Source organism: Crocodylus porosus, unplaced genomic scaffold (genome assembly GCF_001723895.1).
Source record: "Crocodylus porosus isolate Cpor-Errol unplaced genomic scaffold, CroPor_comp1, whole genome shotgun sequence".
In the NCBI taxonomy this organism is placed as follows: Eukaryota; Metazoa; Chordata; order Crocodylia; family Crocodylidae; genus Crocodylus; species Crocodylus porosus.
Window position 1 is genome coordinate 54,683,172 of NW_017728931.1, and position 21,171 is coordinate 54,704,342.

General features: G+C 46.1%; 1 protein-coding gene across 3 annotated transcripts in view; it reads left to right on the forward strand.

The window, feature by feature from the left end:
- SEPT3 (septin 3) overlaps nt 1-15,232 on the forward strand; it is a 27,980-nt gene extending 12,748 nt beyond the window's left edge. The window contains exons 3-11 of one of the 3 annotated variants that reach the window (XM_019545043.1): nt 3,378-3,569; nt 4,133-4,261; nt 5,006-5,087; nt 6,813-6,950; nt 7,305-7,422; nt 9,654-9,749; nt 11,635-11,734; nt 12,175-12,226; nt 13,284-15,167. In XM_019545043.1, the coding sequence (XP_019400588.1) occupies nt 3,378-3,569; nt 4,133-4,261; nt 5,006-5,087; nt 6,813-6,950; nt 7,305-7,422; nt 9,654-9,749; nt 11,635-11,734; nt 12,175-12,226; nt 13,284-13,419 (1,043 nt within the window). In that variant the 3' untranslated portion in view covers nt 13,420-15,167. Of the gene's footprint in view, nt 1-3,377; nt 3,570-4,132; nt 4,262-5,005; nt 5,088-6,812; nt 6,951-7,304; nt 7,423-9,653; nt 9,750-11,634; nt 11,735-12,174; nt 12,227-13,283 lie in introns of all 3 variants that reach the window. The other 2 variants (XM_019545044.1, XM_019545045.1) reach the window with 2 other exon arrangements.
- Nucleotides 15,233-21,171: the final 5,939 nt, after the last annotated feature.

Below are 21,171 nucleotides of genomic sequence, written 5' to 3' on the forward strand. Positions count from 1 at the left end.
CCCTTGAGGAGCAACCACTCTTCTTGAACTCCCCTCTCCCTGGGGTCATGGTCCCTTAGGGCCTCACTGACAAGCCTCCTGAGCTTGTTAAAGTCAGCTTTCCTGAAGTCAAGGACTTCTGTGTTGCTGACTGACTTGCCAGCTTTATGGCGGATGATGAAGATGATCAGCTCGTGGTCGCTGTCACCCAGCTTCCCATCGATCACTAGGTCACCGATTAGGTCATCCCCAGTACCAGTACCAGGTCGAGCAGTGCTTTGCCTCTCATTGGCCCGTAGACTTCTTGAGTTAGGTAGAGATCATCCAAGCACAAGAGGAAGCTTTGCGACCGCTTGGATTTTGCTGAGTGATCCTCCCATGAGATGTCGGGGTAATTAATGTAAACTGCTTCTGAAGTGCCTTAAACTGAAGTGGGAAAAGGGACTCTGATTCTGGGATAAGGCAGCTCACACTGGGCATTATACTTGTAGATTGATACGGGTTTATTTAAAGCAGGGGTGTTCAACTCATTTGGCTCAGCAGACCAGATGCAAGCTGTGGGGCTTCTTGCGAGGTGGATAACCCGCCTCTGGCAGTGGGGCAGCAGCTGGTCAGTTTGACTGCTGGAGCCACTGCACTGGCATGGCCCTAGAGCTCAGGGGATGAACACTGCTGCCAGTTGTCCCCACTTTTTCTCTGCTGCTGATTTTAGTCACCAATGACAACCAAAACCCTGAATTCAGCTGGTGGGGGGGAAAGTAGTGGTGGGATTCATTCCCTGGGTCATGGAGTCGTGCCAACACAGTGATTCCAGCAAACATGCCAACAGCCCTGCTGGACAGCCTGGGCTTAAGGCATAGACCTATAAATAATTCACTGCAAGGAAAAGAAAGTAAGACTTTATAGCATATCAGCTACACCATGGTAACTGCTCATGTGCACACCCTTTGATAAGTGGTTGATAAAGCTCATTGGCTTGTCCTTTTCAATGAGGGCTAAGCTACTGTGAGTTTGCTTCCATTTTTTGTGAGGTGAGAATAAGTAAATAGGCAGTTTCTACAGAATGGCTAATGGTAAGTAAAGCCCCGTCCCTTTGTACCAGTGCCAATGGTTAACTATTTGTATGCCCATCCCCTTATAATGGCAAACTCGTGGTGGTAAATTCTTCCATGTAGACAAGTCCTGATTGTCTGCAGAGGGCTTTGAGAAGGGAAATGCCATTGTAAGTTCTTCAATCACCCAGAAAAACCCTTCCTCCTGGCTTAAGAATACCTCGAAACACTCCCTAAACTTCCTTCCACCCAACGCTCCTTCCATACCCTAGAAATGTATTACTGCTACAGCTTCTTCCCTAGATTTTTGTAATTGGTACCTCTAGTACAGAACGGGGGGAAACCTGCAGCAGAGGTGCCACAAGTGGCATGGGGAACCTCTGTATATGGTACAGGGAGGGGACAGACAGCTGCAGGTAGGGCAGGAAGCAGAAAACAGAGCAGACAAGAAGCACAGAGCAGGGAGCAGAAAGCAGAGCAGCAGATTGGGCAGAGAAAGGGACTCAGAATGACACTTGGGAAGGCCACTCCTGCCAAAAAGGTTGACCTCCCTTGTTCTAGGCCTGCAATCTTGGCTGTCTGTTCCTCCAAAGGCAGTGCATATCATACACCAACCGGCAGTCACAGCACAGGATTGTCCAACTGCTGCTCTGGATTTCTGGCTGCTGACAGGTGCGTTAGCGGGGAGCAAGTGAAGACATGGGAGGGACTGACTGAAAGGGATAATTTATCGTGTATCATTTTGACTGCAGTAGCATCCCAAATCTGCCAAGTGGTTTCTGATCAAAGACAGTCACTGTTCTCATACTGAAAAACTGACTACAAAAAGTTGGGGGGAAAGGGTCAATGTGTAGGATCAGAGTGACAATAGCCCTATGTCTCACTAGGTCATGCCTGCATTGTTTTCCTAAGTTTAAAACATTGTATTTCCTCACTTCAGCTTCTTTCCAGTTTCAGGCTTGGTGCCTTCCCTCACAACTAATTTCCAGCTTGAGTTCCAGTGTTCTCACACCCACTCTGTCCCAGCACTAGCCCGCTCCCTCTGAAGATATGAGCTACTCATTAATTGATGGAGATAAGTAAATGATTGATGACCCCAAGCAGAATCTGTTATAACCCAATAAAGGGAAAGAACCTCAGGCTCCATGAAGCCCATTTGGGAGAGATTTTGCTGTTGTCTATCTATTTTACAGAAGACCCTGCGAGACAGGGAAGGGGCGGAAAGAGAGAGATGGAGTCACTAAGTTTCTTTGTAGGCACTTCCAAGTATGTGGGTCTTCAGAAGAAATGTAAACAAGAAGGAGCTGGCCTTGTGAATCAGCTTGGAGAAGGTCTGCCTTGTAGACAGGCATGTAGAAGAAAGCATGGAGATTGTATGTGAGAGAAGCAGACAAATGGGTCCTCCCAGTGGGAATGATGGAGCCAGGGGAGACATGAAAAGAGGCAAAAATAGATAAGCAGAGTGTGACCAGACTGCCTGGGGCCTTGATGGCAATTGAAAGAAGCTTAAATTCAGTATGGTAGCAAAGGGAAAGTGTTCAAAGGGGAGCTGAAGATCAGAGTGGCTGTGTTTAGGGTGGTCTGAGAGACTACAGTGCACGTACCAGGCTGGCTAAGAAGAGAGAGGTTGCAGTTATCAAGATAGAAAACAAGGGCACGTACAGAAGTTGTGCCTCAGCGTACAGAAAGACAAACTCAGCTATTACACACATATGGAAAAAAACCAGAAAGTTTGGGGTTCTGCCTGGATTTATGAGGTGAGACACAGAAGGGATGAATTAATAATGACACTTTGGTCTCCTGGTTTCAAGTTTGTCTAAGGCTTCCAAAGCTGAGTGAGGTGCTATCATTTATATTTGTTGCCAAATTTCCAAACCCAGTTGGGATGCTTTGGATGTACAGATGCAATATTAAATTCTGAACATGCCCTCCAGTCAACTGCAGTTTTTCAGAGAACACTCTAAGCACCAGTGAGCAGAAATCACTGTTGGTGAAAACTGGAAAAGTTGAAAGGGGAAAATGAGGGACACATTTGCTAAGTAGATACTACTAGCTTCAACTGCTAGTGTAATTGTTGGTCAATGGTAGCCACTGATACATTCCAGCCTCTGAGAACCTCAACCATAGGACCTCATAGGCTGTGATGGTGAAGAACAGTAAGTCAGAAAACTCAGATAGGTGCCAGTCCATAAAGGGCCCCAATGATAAAATCATGACCCTAATTCATGTCCAGCAAATGAATATTTAATACTACCCTCAACCTTACTGACCAGTAATATAGAAGGGCAGAGGGACTTTATAGAGCTGTCTCTTGAATAACAATTCCTTCCGCTGTCTCCTGTATAGGGCCAGCAGACACCAGGACTGACGCAGCTATGTCTGACCTGGTGCCGGAGCCCCGGCAAAAACCAGTAGTGCCGATGAAACCTGTTAGCATTAATTCCAACCTGCTGGGCTACATTGGGATTGACACCATCATTGAGCAAATGCGCAAGAAGACCATGAAGACAGGATTTGACTTCAACATCATGGTTGTAGGTAGGAAGGGTTATGGAGACTTATAGAGGTCTGTGGGGGAGCGTAAGCAATGCTTCACCCTGGCTTGGGGGGCAATCAATCCCAAAGGTACAGGCTGGAGGGATGATCAGGCACAGGGTGTCTTTGTGGATATGGGTGAAGAGATGCTTTAACATGAGACCAAGCCTAGTTCAAGTAGATCTCTAGTTCACTTTCAGTAATTCTCTTTAACATACATGTTTAGAGGGAAAAGTTCTCACCACACTGAACTGACATCTTCCATGGGGTTAAGTTTCTAGGCCTATTGTTATCATCACACAGCTGTGGTATATGCAGGATCACTTGTTCTCAACCTTTTAAGACTCAAGCCCCCCTTGGAAATTGCCAGCTCAGTTTTCAGTCATTTTTTGACTACAGAAAAATAATAGAGCAATTTTTCTGTTGCAAAGAACTCAGAAAGACTAAAACAGGTCAGAATTGTTTTAATACTATGGATTCCTACTAGAAATCTCAAGGCATGCAGGGTGCTATGGTACTCTAGTTGAGAACCACCGTGCTAGGTGCTTCCTCTTTCCCTTTACCAGGTCAAAGTGGGCTGGGGAAATCAACACTGGTGAATACTCTCTTCAAATCCCAGGTGAGCCGCAAGTCTTCAGGCTGGAACCGTGAGGAGAAGATCCCTAAGACAGTGGAGATTAAAGCTATAGGGCATGGTAAGAGCCAGGAGATCTATTGTGAAGGTGACCAGTAACAACCACAAAAGGATAGATGTGGCTTTTGCAACGTCTTGCAGAAGATCCCTACATTATGCATTTCTTGCTGAGTTGGGGTTCCCTAGGACAGGTTTGCTATGGTAAACCCTCCCCTTTCCTATGCAAACCTGTCAGCTCTAGAGGATAGTTCTTCAGAACTGGCAAGGTTCTGGGGACTGCATTGCTTAGAGCATGAGATTAGAGAAAGGCATAGACCTTGCCACTTGTAAGTCATCTGTTCAATTGTGTAGATGTGTTGAAACATGGCCCCAAGATCATCTGGGGTGAAAGTCGTTTCCATCTCTCGCTGTTTGGTGGCCTCTATGAACCAAGATGGCCAGTCTCAGCCAAGTACCTAGTAAGAGCACTCTCGTAATCCCAAGTGGGACTAATTGGCGGCAGCCTCAGCAACAGGAATAGGCTGACAGGGCTACTGGGGAGAGGACAGCCTCCTTTCAGACTTAGGCTGTAGATAAACAGAAAACTTCAGCAATACTGAGGCAGATTCTCATCAAGGTCTGTTTAGGCATTAAAGTGAGAGCAAATGTAATTTACTCCTACTTTACTTCAGGGCCCCTTTATGTTGCCAGAGTACTGTAAAGAGGCCTTAGCCTGTATTCTTGTAGTGAGTACCAAAGAGCTGCACGCTGAGAGCAGATCGTGAGGAAGGGGGATATTGACATCATTTTTGCTTCTTTTCTTCAGTCATCGAAGAAGGTGGTGTCAAAATGAAGCTGACGGTAATTGATACCCCAGGATTTGGTGACCAGATCAACAATGAGAACTGGTGAGTGTTTCTGTATCCACCTCCTTCCTTCTATATTCTGTCCCCAGCTTTGTCTCTAGGGTGACTGCCAGGCCCTGGGGATGGGGACAAGGGGAAAGCCAGCACTAGAGCATCTATGCTTCAGGACAGACCCACAGAACACAGTGAAGAGGAGAGTATGGGCATGTCCACACCATGTCTCTGGTGTGTCCAGGCAGGGGTGATGGATCTTGGTGTTACCTCCAAGATCTCTTTCCAAAGTGCTTAAGAATGGCTCCAAGGACACCCCCAAAGCCACTTTATTGATATGTATCCATGTCTGGCACCTGTGAGTCAGGGTGTTTGGGTGAATGTTCTCCTAGATTTCTTCCCAGGTACACTGTGGATAGAGGGTAAATAGACCCTACAAGTGCCCATGCTGCAGATAGGTCAGCACTGCAAAAGGTGAGGGCTAGTGTTCTTCCTTATTTAGTCCTAAACTAATGCCCCAGCATGGTGCCAGAGGGATTTAGGATCAAAGTTGCTGCTTGTATCCAACATACAAGTCCAGTCCATGGCCCTCACCTGCTTGTAGTCATTAAAGATCTCACAGTAAATTGGGTTGATATAGAGGTGTCAGCACTGTCATCCCTGCCAAATTCCAGTCTGGCTACCTTCGTTCTGGCCCCTGAAAAGGCAGCCTGGGGTTCCAAATGGACGTGGAATTCTTCTTCAGTTTCTTCTTATGGCCTGAGCCAGAGCCCACTGAAGTCAATGGAAAACTGTTGTATGACGTTACTGGGAATAGTTAAACGGCCAATGTGTTGTTCTCCAGAGGAGGCTGTACTTCACTGTTAGGTAGAATATGTAGTTTGTTAAGAGCTTGGTAGTCTACTAAAGCAGTGGTACCTGGCCTCTTGGTCCTGTCGGCCAGATAAGTGGCATGGGACTGGACCCCAGGCTGGAGTCAGCACATGGGGTCAGTCCATGGGCCTGATCCCATGTCAGCCTGATTGAGCCGTGCACCCAGATCAGGCTGCATGCCAGCCTAAACCTGTGCGGCTGGATCTGGCTCCGCAGCAGTGCAATCTGGCATGCAGGGCCATGTTATCTGGCCTGCAAGGCTCCCCACAGGTCCAGAAATTTGGCATCAGAGGACTAGCAATTAACAATGCCACTGCTCCCTCCCACCGAACTTCCAGAACCTTAAAGAACCCTATGAGGCGGATGACAGCACCACGGGCTGGATCTGTGAGCACAGTTTATTGAAGGAAAAGGAAAAGGGCCAGGAAATAGAATATTACTACAGTTATTGTTTGTTTAATTGGTTTGAATGTAGCACAGTTGGTACAACCCATTTCTAACAAATTAGGTAACCCGAAATCTTTCCTGGGCTAAGAGTTCAGAGGCCACCCTTACAGCCTTCCTGCTGTCTAAAGATCAGAAGATTCAGGCTATTTCAGACCAAAGTGGAGCAAAATCCAAAGACCAAGAGCCCTCACAGAGAACACCCTCCCAGCAGCACCTCACCCTGATTACCATAGAGGCTTTGGCTTGAGCACATCTGCTGATCTCAGATGTGGTGCATGCAAGAGTGAGTGCACAAATGTTTAAACACAGATGTCAGTAGCACTGGAAGGATCTGTTCCAGCTAATGGAGATGTCTTTCCTATCCAAAACCTTCCTCCTCCGTCAGTGCCAGCGACATTGCATATGTGATGCTGAGAAGGTAATGTGCTTCTCTCTCCCTCTTTCTGCTGCTTACAGTTGGGAGCCAATTGAGAAATACATCAATGAGCAATATGAAAAGTTTCTGAAGGAGGAAGTGAATATTGCGAGGAAGAAACGAATCCCAGACACGAGAGTCCACTGCTGCCTCTACTTCATTTCTCCCACAGGTCACTCGTATGTATCCCAGTGATGCCTCCCTTATGGGTCATTTTGTTGATCTGTCTCATTCATCCTTTCTCTGTACCATCACATCCTGGTCTGCCTTTGTTTTATCCCCCCATGGGATATCCTGATACTGAAAGTTCAAAAGAAAAGGTCTTGGATGAGATAGCCAGGACAGGTGCCATCCCTTAGGTTTTCTAAGCAAAGAGCAAAAGAAAATTTGAAGAGCTCTAGCAGTGGGGTCTAGTTGAGGGTATTAAAAAAAGCTTTCATCCCTCAGTCCAGGAAGGGCGAAGAGTTGATGTCCTGCCATTATAGGTAATGTAATAAAATAACTCTTCCAGTTTTCTTTCTCATGGGTTACAGCTTGCGACCTTTGGACCTGGAGTTCATGAAGCATCTTAGCAAAGTAGTAAACATCATCCCTGTTATTGCCAAGGCAGACACCATGACCCTGGAAGAAAAGATTGAATTCAAGCAAAGGGTGAGTACCACTTCCTCCATGCAAAACATCCGAGGCAGAGCCTCCCTCTGTCCTTTTATGAAGGTGGAAGAGGTGGGATGTATTCCTTCTGCTGATCTCTGAGACACACTGGCTGCAACTACACATGCACTTTACTGCAGAGTAGACTAGCTGCAGAGTAAAGTGTAGCCATCTACATATGCAGTGGTACTAGGCCACAGTAAACTAATTTACACTGATCAGGAACAGTACTATCTTACATTGGGATAATTTTACTGTGATTAAACACATGTGTAGACACTGACCACAGGCATAAATTGTGTCTGGACAGCCCAGCCAATAGGGTCCAGGCTCCTGCCTGCTGCCTAGCCACATGACTATGTACTTTCAGCAGCCTTGTGCCCCAGCCAGCTCCTTGGCTGCCTAACACCACCACACAGAGCCTGGGGCTGACCCTTATGTCCCCTGACAGCCTGGGCTTGCTCTGCCCTGGCTCAAATTGTTGCTGTCTTGGGTGCACGTGTAGACGCTGCACCCGGGATTAGTTTACTCCACCTCAAACTGCTCCAGAGTGTATTGTTGTGCATTAATTGCATATGTAGATGCACCCATTGATACTTTCCTTCATGCTTCAGCACCCCTCTCAGCTGATGTCACAGTGCTGGATTCACTGACTCAGACTTCAGTTATGCTGTAACTGTAACAAAACCTGATCATAGCTCTGTAGTGTGTTACAGTGTGGGGTGTGATGCTGTGTGGTAACTATGACAGTGCTTAGGCAGCAGTGGATGGCCCAGGTCACTCAGACTTGTATGGGAAAAGCCAGCTTGGCTGTTGGAAAAATCACAGCAACACAGCTGTTTCCAAGGTACCGTGTGTCAGGGTTTCAGGGCTAGCTCAAAGCCAAAGTCTGCCTTAGCTGGGGCTAATGAGATAAGAGCAGGCTGAGCTAGCCTTTTCTGCCATGCCTGGGGAAGCATGGGATTGGCTACTGGGAACTGCACCAAATATTGAATCCCTCTGTTGTTTGTAGGACTCAGGAAACACATCATGTAGTTCTCCTTGCTCCTGGTGCTAGCTGGTCTCTATCCACAGTGTTGTTGGGGAAGGACCTTCCAAAGCACAACCTGACCACTTGCTCCCATTTGCACATACCAAACCTGGAAATGCAGCTGTGAAACTGCTCCATGGGTGCTCCTTGAAGCTACTTTCGAGCCTGCTAGAGGCAGAGGCTTTGAAAAAGCTAGGGGGTGGTATGCATGACACTCACAGATTTCTGGATTTGGTATATGCAAGTGGAAGCAAGTGGGTGAGGTGTACTCAGGAGCTAGGGACACAGTGTAGGCATTCCCTATGCTATTCTTGCTCCAGACATTTGCTTGTTTCCGTGGTTCTTGTTCTAGGTCCTGGTTTTCAGCTTGCTTTCTGGTTCGGACCTTTGATTTGCTCCTGGCCCTCAATATGGACCCAAATTAGTGGTCAGGAGTGCCCGTGCTGGGGCAGTTACACCCTGCACATGTTACAAGATGGTCATTTCAAGAATGTGCTTCTCCTTTAAATCAGTGGTGGCCAACCTGTGGCACAAGTGCCATGAACAGCTTGGGCAGCCTTTGTGTGTCACCCAGCAGATCAGGAGAGGACAGGCAGCACAGCAGCCAGCAGGGCAGGAAGCAGAAAACAGAAGAGGAAATTAGTCAGGGAGTACAGAGCAGGGAGCGAAAAGCAGAGCAGATCATGCAGAAGAAAGGGATCAGAGTAGCACATGGGGAGGGCACGAGGCTAACTTGTGGCATGCCTGCCCAAAAGTTTGGCTCCCACTGCTTTAAATGAACTTTTGCAAAACATCAGCTAGCCATAGCAAACCTGTCCTAGGGAACCCCAACTCAGCTCTGACTAGGGTAAAGGAGAGTGTAGTGACCCACTCTGATCCCCTTCTGCTGACTTCTGTCATGTTACTAAGTTACTAATTCTTTGTGATCATGACGTATGTCTAGTAATTGGGTTAGGGCATAAACCGAGTGCACTGGTGGGGGGGGAAGCACCCACATGTCCACTGTAGCAGGGAGTGCCCGCATATTCTGTGCAATGGGAGTATTCTCAGGGGGCCCATGGCCCTTTCTGGTGCAGCCTCAGTGGCACGTGGCCCCCTCTGGTGTGACCCATGGGATGTGCAACCCCTGGCCTTTAAAAAGTTGGGCAGCCCTGATTTAATGCTTCTGTTGCTTTTCACCTTAAAACGTTTCCCTGGACAGGTGCGCAAAGAACTAGAGGTGAATGGGATCGAGTTTTACCCTCAGAAGGAGTTTGATGAGGACCTGGAGGATAAAACAGAGAATGACAAAATCAGGGTAGGATGTCCTTTGGCATGGCTGTGGGCTGGGAGGTATTGGAATTTATGGAGTTCAAACTAGTGACAGAACACTCCAGTTTCTAAAGTGCGAGCCAGGGGAAAACTGGCTGTGAATGTAAAGTATTCTCACTGATGCTTCACAACCAGCAGGGAGGATGGGTCATTTCATCTTTTGTTCTTTAATTTGCTTTGTCCCCATTTCTCTTATCACCATGGTTCACTGTGATGGCTGAGCTGACAGGGATATTTGCTCCCCTCCATCTTGCTTGAACATAGCTTTGTTTTGGGTTGGATGAAGGAAGACAGGACTAGAAGGGACCTCATGGGTCAGAGAGTCCAGTCTCCCTCCATTCCAGGAAACCACGTCATAATACCCTTTTCACAAACTGATCAAATCCATCTAAAAAGTAGGTAGTTTTATTGTCCTCCACTACCCCTTTTGGGTGACTGTTCCAGAACCTCACTGATCTGATGGTTCCAAAACCTCCTAATTTCCAGCCTAATTTTTTTGTAAGGTCCTTTTATACCCATTTATTTTTATGGCAACACTGACTTTACTTTAAAGAGCTCTTTCCCTTCCCTGGTGTTATATCCCCCCACAATGTATTTAGAGAGAGCAGTCATAACCCTTCTCCACCTTCACTTTGCTAAGCTAAACAACCCAAGCTTTTTTAGATGTCTCTTTTACAATAAGGTCTCCATTCCCCCCCCATCATCCAAGTAGTCATTCTTTATACTTCTTCCTGTTTGAATTCATTCTTGCTGAGTATGGGTGACTAGAGCTGTACATGGTATTCCAGATGAGGTCTCATGGGGTGTCAGTGCTTCCACATCTCTCCTGTCAGTGATGCCAAACTCATCTGGCCCTGTGAGCTGGAGGAGTAGTGCATGGCTAGTCCACAGGCTGACCAATTTGTGGGACTCATCCATGCGCTGGATTTAGAGTATGGGGCCATGTCATTTGTCTCCTAGGGCTGTCTGCGGGGCCAGAAATTTGGCAGCAGCAGTGTGACTCACCCTGGTTTCTAGAACTGCAGCAGGCACTACTCCTTCCACCATTGAATTTCCAGCTACTCAGGCAGTCCAGTGAGCCAGATGACACATCTCCATGCTCCAGATCTAGCTTGCAAGGCACCCCAGAGGGGCAGAAACTGGGCAGTGGAATGAACACTGGCAGTGTTAATGCCATCAAGTGCCTGCCTGGGGAGCCTGTGACCAACTTCTACATGTGGACAAGCTCTGAGTGCCTGTTGAATCTGGCTCCCCTGCCTGGCAGTTCAAAACAAAGTCCTTGTTAAACACTGTCAGCATTCTTTGTCCTGCAGGAGGCTTATTTTAGCACTGACATGATTTTACTCTTCATAGTCAGAGCAGGAGAATGAACTAGAACCACTCTGGTATTGTTAATAGCGCTCATATTATTCCTATTTTGAGCTATCTCCTCCTCCTTCTGGCCAGGAATGATTCTGACAGACCTTAGGGGAGGATGGAATACATCAAATTACTGCTATGAAGAACATGGGACCACCATGAAGTATAACACGTTATTACAGCTCCATATTCCTCATGCCTGCCATTCAGAAATGCTGGTTGTGCATGCAGACTGATCTAGAGAAGCACAGCACGTCTACTGAATTCATGGAACCACTGACAGCATCTGCAGACTGAACTATAGAAATAGTAGGAACATCTTCAAACCCAAGGACTGAAATGCAGGGAAAATGGCTTGTTTTGAAAGGGACAGTCATTGGATGTTTCTGTGTAAGAGCTGGGTGATGGGGGAGGAGATGAAAGAGTAGTAGCAGCATCTACCACCTCGGTCTTATTACTGGTAAATGTTCAGAGGAGTGGATTGATTACGTCTCTCCCCTGTCTCTCACCAGCAGGAAAGCATGCCATTTGCAGTGGTGGGCAGTGACAAGGAATACCAAGTGAATGGCAAAAGAGTCTTGGGAAGGAAAACACCCTGGGGAATCATTGAAGGTAAAAAGGTCCATCCTTTCATGTACTTGCCTAGGCTTGCTAAACACCATCTAAAGGTCTTAGTATATTTCCCAGCACTACCCTTAGTGCCTACACTTCCATGGGTTTTTTAACCAACACAAAAAGGATTTTCAAATTACTCCCTTTAGAGAAGCTGTAGCTCCCAGCGCTCAGTCACTGACAGCCGGGGTCCCGCTGTCCCTCTGGAACACTGATGCCAAGCAGAGACCCAGGAGGGCACCTCACTCCTCACAGGAAAGCATCCATACTGCTTCCTCCTATTTTTGACAACTGGCAAGCATGACAGCCTACTGGCAATCCACATATACCACTCTACAGTTCCTGCCCTTGCACCCCAGTCTTAACAACCATGCCCTAGACTGTGCTAATGAAGGCTTTAAAAGGAAACAAACAAACAAACACTTTTTTTGTCTTTTCAGTGGAAAACCTTAATCACTGCGAATTTGCCCTCCTTCGAGACTTTGTCATAAGGTGAGGCCAGGGGTTACACACTGGTTATTTCATGGTGAGGAATGCTTTTTCATGCAATGAATTTACAGATAGAATTTCCTACAGGTGTGATCACCTTAGATGGAAATATTCTTTGAAGGAAGGAGTGACAGCATGTTCTTGGAGGCAGACAGAACAGGACTGAATACTCCAAGGAAAAATCTAGGCTTAACTGATGGACAGCAGATCTTTAATCTGTGGGATCACTGTGCCAACAAGAAGCGAGTTGTAATCATAGCTTATGTGAAATAGGTGGCCTGTGTGGCAAGGGACTAGACTGGCATCTTCCCTGGGCCCCATGACACATGCAGCTGGAGAAAGCATATGAGACAGTAATTTCTGTCCCTTTAGGATTTTAAGAAAACCACAAGGAATTATTCCTCAAAGCAAGAAACAGATCCTCTGCATGCCTCCTCAAGGCATGATGTTTTGGCATTTGTGTTCGTTGTGACACAGTGTCATGACACGATAATGCTCTGCTTTTCTGTCCATTATGGCAAAGTCCTCTGGGTGGTCAGAAACAGGTTAATGACTGACTGAGAGGTGTTCATCAAGGGAGGCAACTGTTGATAGCAGGGCTACATGGGTTATGCTACCCATGTTGATCAGATGCATCCTGCAGAGATTTAATCTTCTTCTGGGTCATTACATTCTGGGCAAGGCAAGAAGTAGAATACAGGGCTTGAGGAATGAGTTGTCTGAACTGAGATGGCAGCACACCATGAGAGCTGACACCATGACCACAGCTTTGACCTAGAGGTAGGATATTGGACTGGCAAGGCTAATGACCTGATCAGTGTGACTTATCCTGCCTGACCCTTTTCTTTAGTTGCGTGATGCCACTTTAGCTGATCAACATGTTATGGCACCCATACAAAATGAATACCTGGCTTGTTAGCCAGCTTCAAGGGAAGACCCATCCCATTCAAGTTAGAAGATAAAATAGACCAGGAAGAGTAATTGTTGATACAAGACATGCTAATGTTTTCTTTCTTCACCCTCCTCCTCTCTATATCTTTCATCTCCTTATCTCATACAGGACCCACCTCCAAGACCTAAAAGAAGTGACACACAACATCCACTATGAGACTTACAGGGCCAAACGACTAAATGACAATGGGGGCCTCCCCCCAATGACCGTTGAGACAGAGGAAAACCATGAAAGTAACCCATGAATTACCCTCTTCTTGTCACCCACTGTCTCTGGATATTACCACCCACCCTGACTGCCCTTGTTTTTACTGTGGGCCTGTCTTTGAAGCATGTGGAACATCCTCTGTGTGTGTGTGTGTGTGTGTGTGTGTGTGCGTGCACGCGCGCACATGTGTGTGTAAGGGGTATGGACAAAGAGCGTTTCCTCTGTCCTCCCCAGAATGTGCTCCTTTCTGATTTTGCACAGTGGACTTTGTCACCTTTCTCTCTTTTCCGTACCATGGGTCAGTTATATGTCTTGGCTGTGGGAAGTCACAGAGAGAACTCTGGGAGGTGTAGTTTCTGGCGTTTGGGGTTCACTTTTTTGTCAGGGGCCCTGAGGGTCCTGTGCTTGCCCATATAAAAGCCATGGACTTACTGCAAGGACAGTGGAGTCCGTGTACCCAGTGTCTTCAAGATGGTGGTGGCAACCGTGAGCTTCATTCTGGGCAGAAGAGTAATTCCATGGTGGAGGTGAAGGGGGGTTTAATGGTCAGTCTGGGGGAAGTGATAAGTGGTGGTGTTGTATGCTCGCTTCTCATTGTGGCCATCAGAGGAGTTAGTTGTAAAAACATGGATGGGATGGAAAGAATATTATTGCCATGTTTTCCAGTCTGGCCACTGAATGGGAACATGTGGTGGTGGGAGGAAATAGCCAGTTAGATTAAGGACATTCAGATTTGATTTGAGAAGAATCCAAGTACGTTGAGGAACAGGAATATTTTCTAAGGAGCAAACCCTTGTAAACCATGCTGGAAAGAATCCATTTTTAAAAACATTTTAAAATCTATTTCCATGTGATGCCCAAAAGCTGCCTTTGATTGTCACGTAGTCTTGATCGTGCTTAGCCTCTGGCTTGCTCTGCTGTGACTACCCTCTTTGGCCTGTTGCAGCAGCCAAGAATAGTTGGAGTGCAGCATGTTCTGGTCCTGCTTGTCCCTTCCTTAGTGGATTCTTATGGTGAGAGGAGTCAGGAAGCTACTCTGTGCCAAGCAATAAGCTTGTACTTCACTGGGAGTATTTTCTGGGGACAAGTCCTGTCTATTATCCAGCCTCCATGCTGGCAGAGGAGCACTCATAGATTGCAGAGGAAAAGAGCAGAGGGTTAAAGTGTTTCTGCCTTTGATCTCTTGCATTGGAACCCAAGAGATACTTTCTGTTTGTGAAAGCATTTAATGTTTGCCACCCAGAGGTCCCACTCTCTCTGCAGCTCCTTCCATCCGTGTTGTCCTTTACCTATATTTTTCTGCTTTTCTGTCTTTCTCCTGTGTTTGCTCTCCTCCTCCCTCTCATCTCCCTCTCTCTTCTTTCTTTCCCCTCATTCTTTCTGTCTTCTCTCTTCTGTGCCTCCCCCTTACTTTCCCAAAACTGCTTTAGTTCTCCTTTCTCTTGATCTCTTCTCACATTACCTTACTTCCTTTTTGGCTGCCTATTCTTCTTCTGTAGCTGATATCTCCCAAAAGATCCTGTATGTATTACTGGTGTGAGTTCGTTACATAACATCTAAAAGCTATTGTTTTACTTTCCCATCACAGGAGTGGGGTGGGGGAGAAGATAAAAACAATGAATATTAATTGAGGGACAAATACTGAGGCCTTTACTAAGGACCAGATTGTGGCATTTACCCACCGGCCAAAGGTAGACATGTAACAAATCAGCCAGGTGCCTGGGGCAGTGGGATGCCTGGGGACAGAGATGACTTCTAGCTGCTGCTGTGGTGCCAACATGGTGCCAACTGATATTTTTCTTCCCTTTACAAATCAGCACCTAAGGTAACTCCCCAAGTTGACCCGACCTAGTAGTTACACTACTGGCCAAAGAACTGCTAAGGAATTCACTTTCCCCACTTTCCCAGTGGGCAGGGGGACTGTGCAGGCTCCACTATTTCCTCAGATACTTCTGCTTGCCCATCAGGCCTTGCCACACCCCACTAGATTCCTGCTGAGACTGTTAGAGCAGGGGTTCCTGCCCTAACAGAAACAGTTCCTGATCCCGGGATCAATAGAGTACTGACAATCAACAGATACTCTTATGGACTACTGTGCACCAATTTTTCATTAGAAACTCTCTGAAGGTGCATGGGGGCTGGTGTGATCTCTGGGCTGTTGTCATGGCCTCATGAAAGTCCAGCAATCCATGGACCCTGGCTTGGGGACCATGCGTTAGAACATTCATAGAGGAAGAAGAGGATGTGTAAAGGAGTACTGATGGGAAGGGAAAAGGAGTTCTGTAAAGGAGAGGAACCCACTTTCCCAGGACTAGAATGAGTTCCCATATGACAGCAGTTCTCAGTTCTCTTTTGGAGCAGTATGGCATCCCTTTTATGCTGTAAAGGCTAGTGGTTTTAGGGAAGGGAGGTGAGAAAAAATAGACACTACCATCAGCTGCTCCATCTACTCCCTAGACTGGCCAGGACCACCTTGTTTGGGGTTGTGTTTTCTGGACCCACTGCCCTGAGGGAGTGAAGATTGTGGATATCTTGTCACCTTCCAGAGAGATACCCTGGGGAACCTCCTACTGGAATCTTCCACTGACATGCCACGTGGCCACTGGCATCCATTGCCCTGGGATCCTTTGGGATGAAAGACGGATGTCATAGGAATGTAAAATTGTTCTCTTTCTTATTAATTTATGAAGAAATTCTTTTTTATTTTTAATTCCAGGCTCCCTTGCATTAGTTATCTTCTTCCCTAGTCCTCCCCAGGCTCAGCCATTTTTATTATCTTTCTTCATATGCCAAACAAATGCAGAGGTTTAAGAGTAGGTTAGAAAAAATAACACTTGACTGGGATACTTTGGTCAGAAATTATCCTGTCTTGAGCAGGCGGTTGGACTAGAAGATTTCCTGAGGTCTCTGCCAGCCCTAATTTTCTATTATTAGTCTTCCCACAGCTTCCACACATGAATAGCTGTATTGGTTTTCCTTTCTTATCTTCAGGGAGATGACCTGGTTTATGATGTAAGGGCTGATCTTCTCAGCACTGAGACCAAGCCATGGGTTAAGAGTATATTTTATCATCAGGAGGTTATATGGTTTCTTTAACACCAATGCCTCTATATTCTAATACTTCTTTTCTACTACCACCTAACACTTTATAGTCTACCAATGGAAGGCTAGCATTGTTTCTTCTATTCAGTATCAAAAACAGTCATTTGGAATGCAGCAAGAATGAGAGGAAAATAAAAAAGAAGTGAAGCAGTCAATCAAACCTGATGTAAATCACAAGTGCAATGAGTTTAAGAATCTCTGCCTTATCCCAGGAGGATTCACATCATATATCTGACAATCATCCCTTACTGCTCAAATAGCAGTAGGTCACACCTGAGGAGGATTAACGGAGCAGTGTGGATCATCCAGCTCTGCAACAAGCAGGAAATGTTGTGTGTCAAGACTGAGGTGCTTTGGAAGAGCTGTGTATGAGCATGCCAGCAACTGAATAAGCAGCGAGCGTTGTGGATCAAGACTGAGACATACTGACAGAACTGTATGGAGTCCAGGACTGGAAAAGCAGAGAGCAATTGAAGTGCTGTTCATTAGCAGAGCTGTGTAAGGGAATCTTGCATGGTGCCTGCCTATGGCTTTAGCTAGTGCCATCACTGCAGGGCAAAGGTCTCTTTAGCACATCTTTTGTCTATCCAAGCAAATCTTTTGTCTATTCTCAGCATCACTGGTGTGTGAAGGTCTCAATAATGCAGTCCTGTCCTCCCACCCACTTCTGTAACTCTTAGTACTAATGAAGTTCTTGCATCCATACCAGATATTCTTGAACAGGATATAGGACAAAAGCCTTTGGCAGGGGTGGGCAATTATTTTGGGCAGAAGGCTGCTTACTGAGTTTTGGCAAGACATCGAGGGCCACATGACAAACAGATAGGGGAAGATTAATATTAATTTTCTAAATGTTTTCGGGGCCCTGAGGGCTGGATAGAATGTCCTGGCAGGCTGCATCCAGCCTGCAGGCTGCATTTTGCCCACCCCTGCTCTTCGGTGTGCTGCAAGCTTCCATGTCATCTGTTCTCAGCTCCAGTGGGGGCTGAAAAACATCTTCTGTAAAGCTGTCTATCCATTTGTATCAGCTATTCACATGTCTAATGCAGGGTGAATGCTGCCACAGAACTACTTTTGTCCAGCCAATCATATCAGTCAGCCTCACCCCACTGCAGAGTGTAGGTCTGTTGATAATGGTGCCACACACAAACATTCATCTCACCTGCTGTGAGGTGAAGGGTCTTTCAGAAGCTGCTACTGTTCATAACAATATGTACCCTTTTAAGCCTGCAGCAGTGCAAAGACTTCATCAGTGCTTCTGCTGCCATTGTGCTGAAGGATGAAGCTGAAAATGGACATCTTTAGCCAGTTCACAGTGGGGAGGTTCTGAGACAATTACACTTGCTGTCCCGGTGGTATCACCCTTTGATGTGGACTGTGGCAGAGTATTATCAGTTCCAGTGAAATCAGAGTATTTTTGTGTCAGCAATAGGGTCCTGTACATGACTTGTACATGTGAGCCTGAACAATGAGTGCTACAGAATGCTGATACTTCCTTGCTAGGAAGACCTCATGCTCAAAAAAGGGGTTTCCCTTTTTCCATATCTATCATTTGAATCACAGATATTGGGTGATGCACTGTGCTCAGTGGGGCTTGTCTATGTGGAATGTGAGTAATAGATACTGTCCTTGGGGAAGGAAGCTGGGCGTGGTGGTCCAACCTGGAAGAAGTCTTGATGGATTCCTGTTCACTCAGGTTATTCACTGACTTCCTGTGTGATCCTGAGCCAGTAAAATCACCTTCCTTATCAGTCAGTATTTTAATAGGCCCCACAATATGCCAAACATTTGCCAGACAAACTAGGACAGAGTGCTCAAATTGTGCTCAAGGAGCTGTTTGTTTCTACAGAGTTCCACTGACTTCAAAGCCTCATTGACTACACACTACTGTAGATGTTCACCAGTATGAGCTGCAACAGTACAATCTATTAGGCTTTATACTGGAAAAATTATAGTTTCGTACTTGTTAGGGGCTTGATGGGACCTTACAGATCATTGGGTCCAGCCCCTCTGTACCTGAGCAGGAAATACTGCTGGAATCAGATGACCCCAGCAAGATGGGGCATCAAGACGCTTTTTAAAGATCACCAGGGTGGGTGACTGTATCATATTGGGGGGGCGGGGAGGGAGCCTGTTCCATGATGTTATCTATCATGTCCTGATTTTGCCTTGCACAGTGTGTTTAAAAGCATGTTAGCGCATTACAGTTAGTGATCAGCTAACACTGGCGATTGGTGGGGGGTGCACATGGGTACACATTCACCCCCTGAGTTCCGCTGTGCACCCCCTGCAAGCGCCAGCCACAAAACCGGAAGTGCCAGTGGAAGTGCATTTCAAGTTTTGCTGCTGGCTCGGTGATCGGCCGCAGGGGGGACACCCATGTCAGTGATCTGGTGCCTGCCCAGACTTAGGAAGCAACAGTTGCCCATGCCAGCTAACATTTTCACACACTAATATCTAATCTATCATGTTAGCCACTACATTTTTAATGGGATGCTTTTCTTTCCATAACAGACAAAACAAAAAAGAGTTTGGAAGGAGGTGTATACAGAAGTGAAGCACTGACCATGCTATTTAGCCATATCTTTTAATAGCACAGTGAATTGAAGTTTTTGGTAAAAAAGATAGATTTTCCTTTAAGTATGATTAACACTGTCTATCATAAATCCATCTGGGAAAATATTTGAACCTCACTGGAAATATGATGTGCTTTATCTGAATTTAGTTCTTCCCTGATGAAAATATACTATTTAATAAGATAATAAATAAGTTACAGTAATAACACTGTGCAAATATTTAGTGCTTGTTGTCCAGGGACCTCCTGATACTTTCAAAAGTGAGTAACTATAATTTGTCCCATTTTACAGAGGCAAACTGAGGTAGACAGATGACTTGACTTGCCTAGGGTCACACAGGAAATCAGGGGCAGAGTTGTGAATAGAATCCGTGCTGCCTTATTACCACTTCTCTGCTATAGCAACTAGACTTGCTGCCTTCCCTCTGTCCGTATGTGTTTTGAACAGTCAAGTCCATGTGGAAGGAACCAAATGTTGGTAGTGGTACAAAGAGTAAAGGGCCCAGGGTCATTTCCTAACAGATTACTTCTTCCTACCAAATGCAGCCTGTCCTTTGATGCTGGCCAGCATACCCACAGTTGTCTCACCTTTTTTCCCCTTTCCACTTTTGTTTATACTGCAACTCCATCAGCAGCACTAGGCTGAAGACAGGCCTGTTGCTTTCAGAGCAAATCCTGAAGCAGTGCAGGGGGTGAATTAATGCTTCCCAAAAGCAGAACAGGCAACTGCCTCATTAAAGCTGAAGATCCAGTACAATTTTCATCACCAGCACAATACATACTACCAAATAGTAGGGAACAAAACACCCTGAGTTTTTCTTTCCCTCCAGTTCCAAGTGAAAACCATCAAATGCATCCTAAATTCTGATGTTCTTTATTGTACTATAAAGAAGAAAATTTCCCTTAGAAATAAGGAGACATCTATTCACCTTCACCCTTTCAAAGTTACTTATGAATCCATGCAGAAGCTTTAGGGCACCAAGGCTTACACAGCACAGAGAAAAGAAAGAAAGATGATCCCCTGCCTTGCCTCTGACAATGACATTCCCACCATCACATATCCAGGAGCACCCAAAGGTTTTCAGAAACCTAGATCTGTCTCTTACCTGAAAGCAAGTGCACTAGAATTCAGTCTCACTGAGATCTGATGGAGCAAGAAATGAAAGCATGCATGAGTGAATGACACCTGGTTCCTGTCATTCCCTACCCCACGACAGTATCATGGTGGAGTCTTCTTGTATCAGTCCAGCACTGACTGAAAACCCCCCCAGAAACACACAACCTTAGTGGTGTAAAAGTTGCTAGACTTAACTTTCTATCTGTATTGTATCATTAAACAAAACAGTGCTGTTTGAACAAATGCCTGGCTTGTTTCTTTTTTATTCTTTGTACTTCATTCCCTCCTTCCCTTAACAGTTAGGATTCCTTCGGTCCTGCATTCAGTACCCTTCAACACTATCCTTAGGTAGTACAACCCTGCACCTACAGGCAGCAAAGCTCCCATGCAAAGGAAATCTGTTCTCCTCTGCATGCTTAGTAGCTTGTATCTTACTGTGGGCTTTATCCAATGTGATGTTATAGGACTCTGGCAATGAGCTTCTTGGAAGATCATTTCTCTGGCTAATGCACTTCCTTGCTAGGCAGATCTCCTGAAATTGAGCCTAAATATTCCTTTCTTTCACAAAAATCACAGAGGTTAGCCACAAAAAAGACTCAGAGTTCCCAGACAGAGGGTGCATCGGACACCAAAACAGTAACATGGTATTATTCCTACATATATTTCCTTGACCACCTTGGACAGTTCCTCCCTCTCACTGCTTGGCACTCGCACTTTTCAAGTACATTTGCAGTCTCAGTTATTTAGCCAAACCATTGCTCTCTCTTTATTTTACTTCACAAGACATGTTGGTTGCTTTTGCCCCTCAGTGTTTCAACTGCTCTCTGAAATCTGGTGATGTCACGAAGACCAAAATGAGCACAGCAAATCAAGGATGCGAGGTGGGATCAACTCTTCTGCCTGTCAGAAATCCCCGTACCCCCCTCCTCACAGCCAGCGCCGGGCAACGGCACTCCGAGCTCCCCCGAGGAGAGGGCGGGGCCTGATGAGGTCAC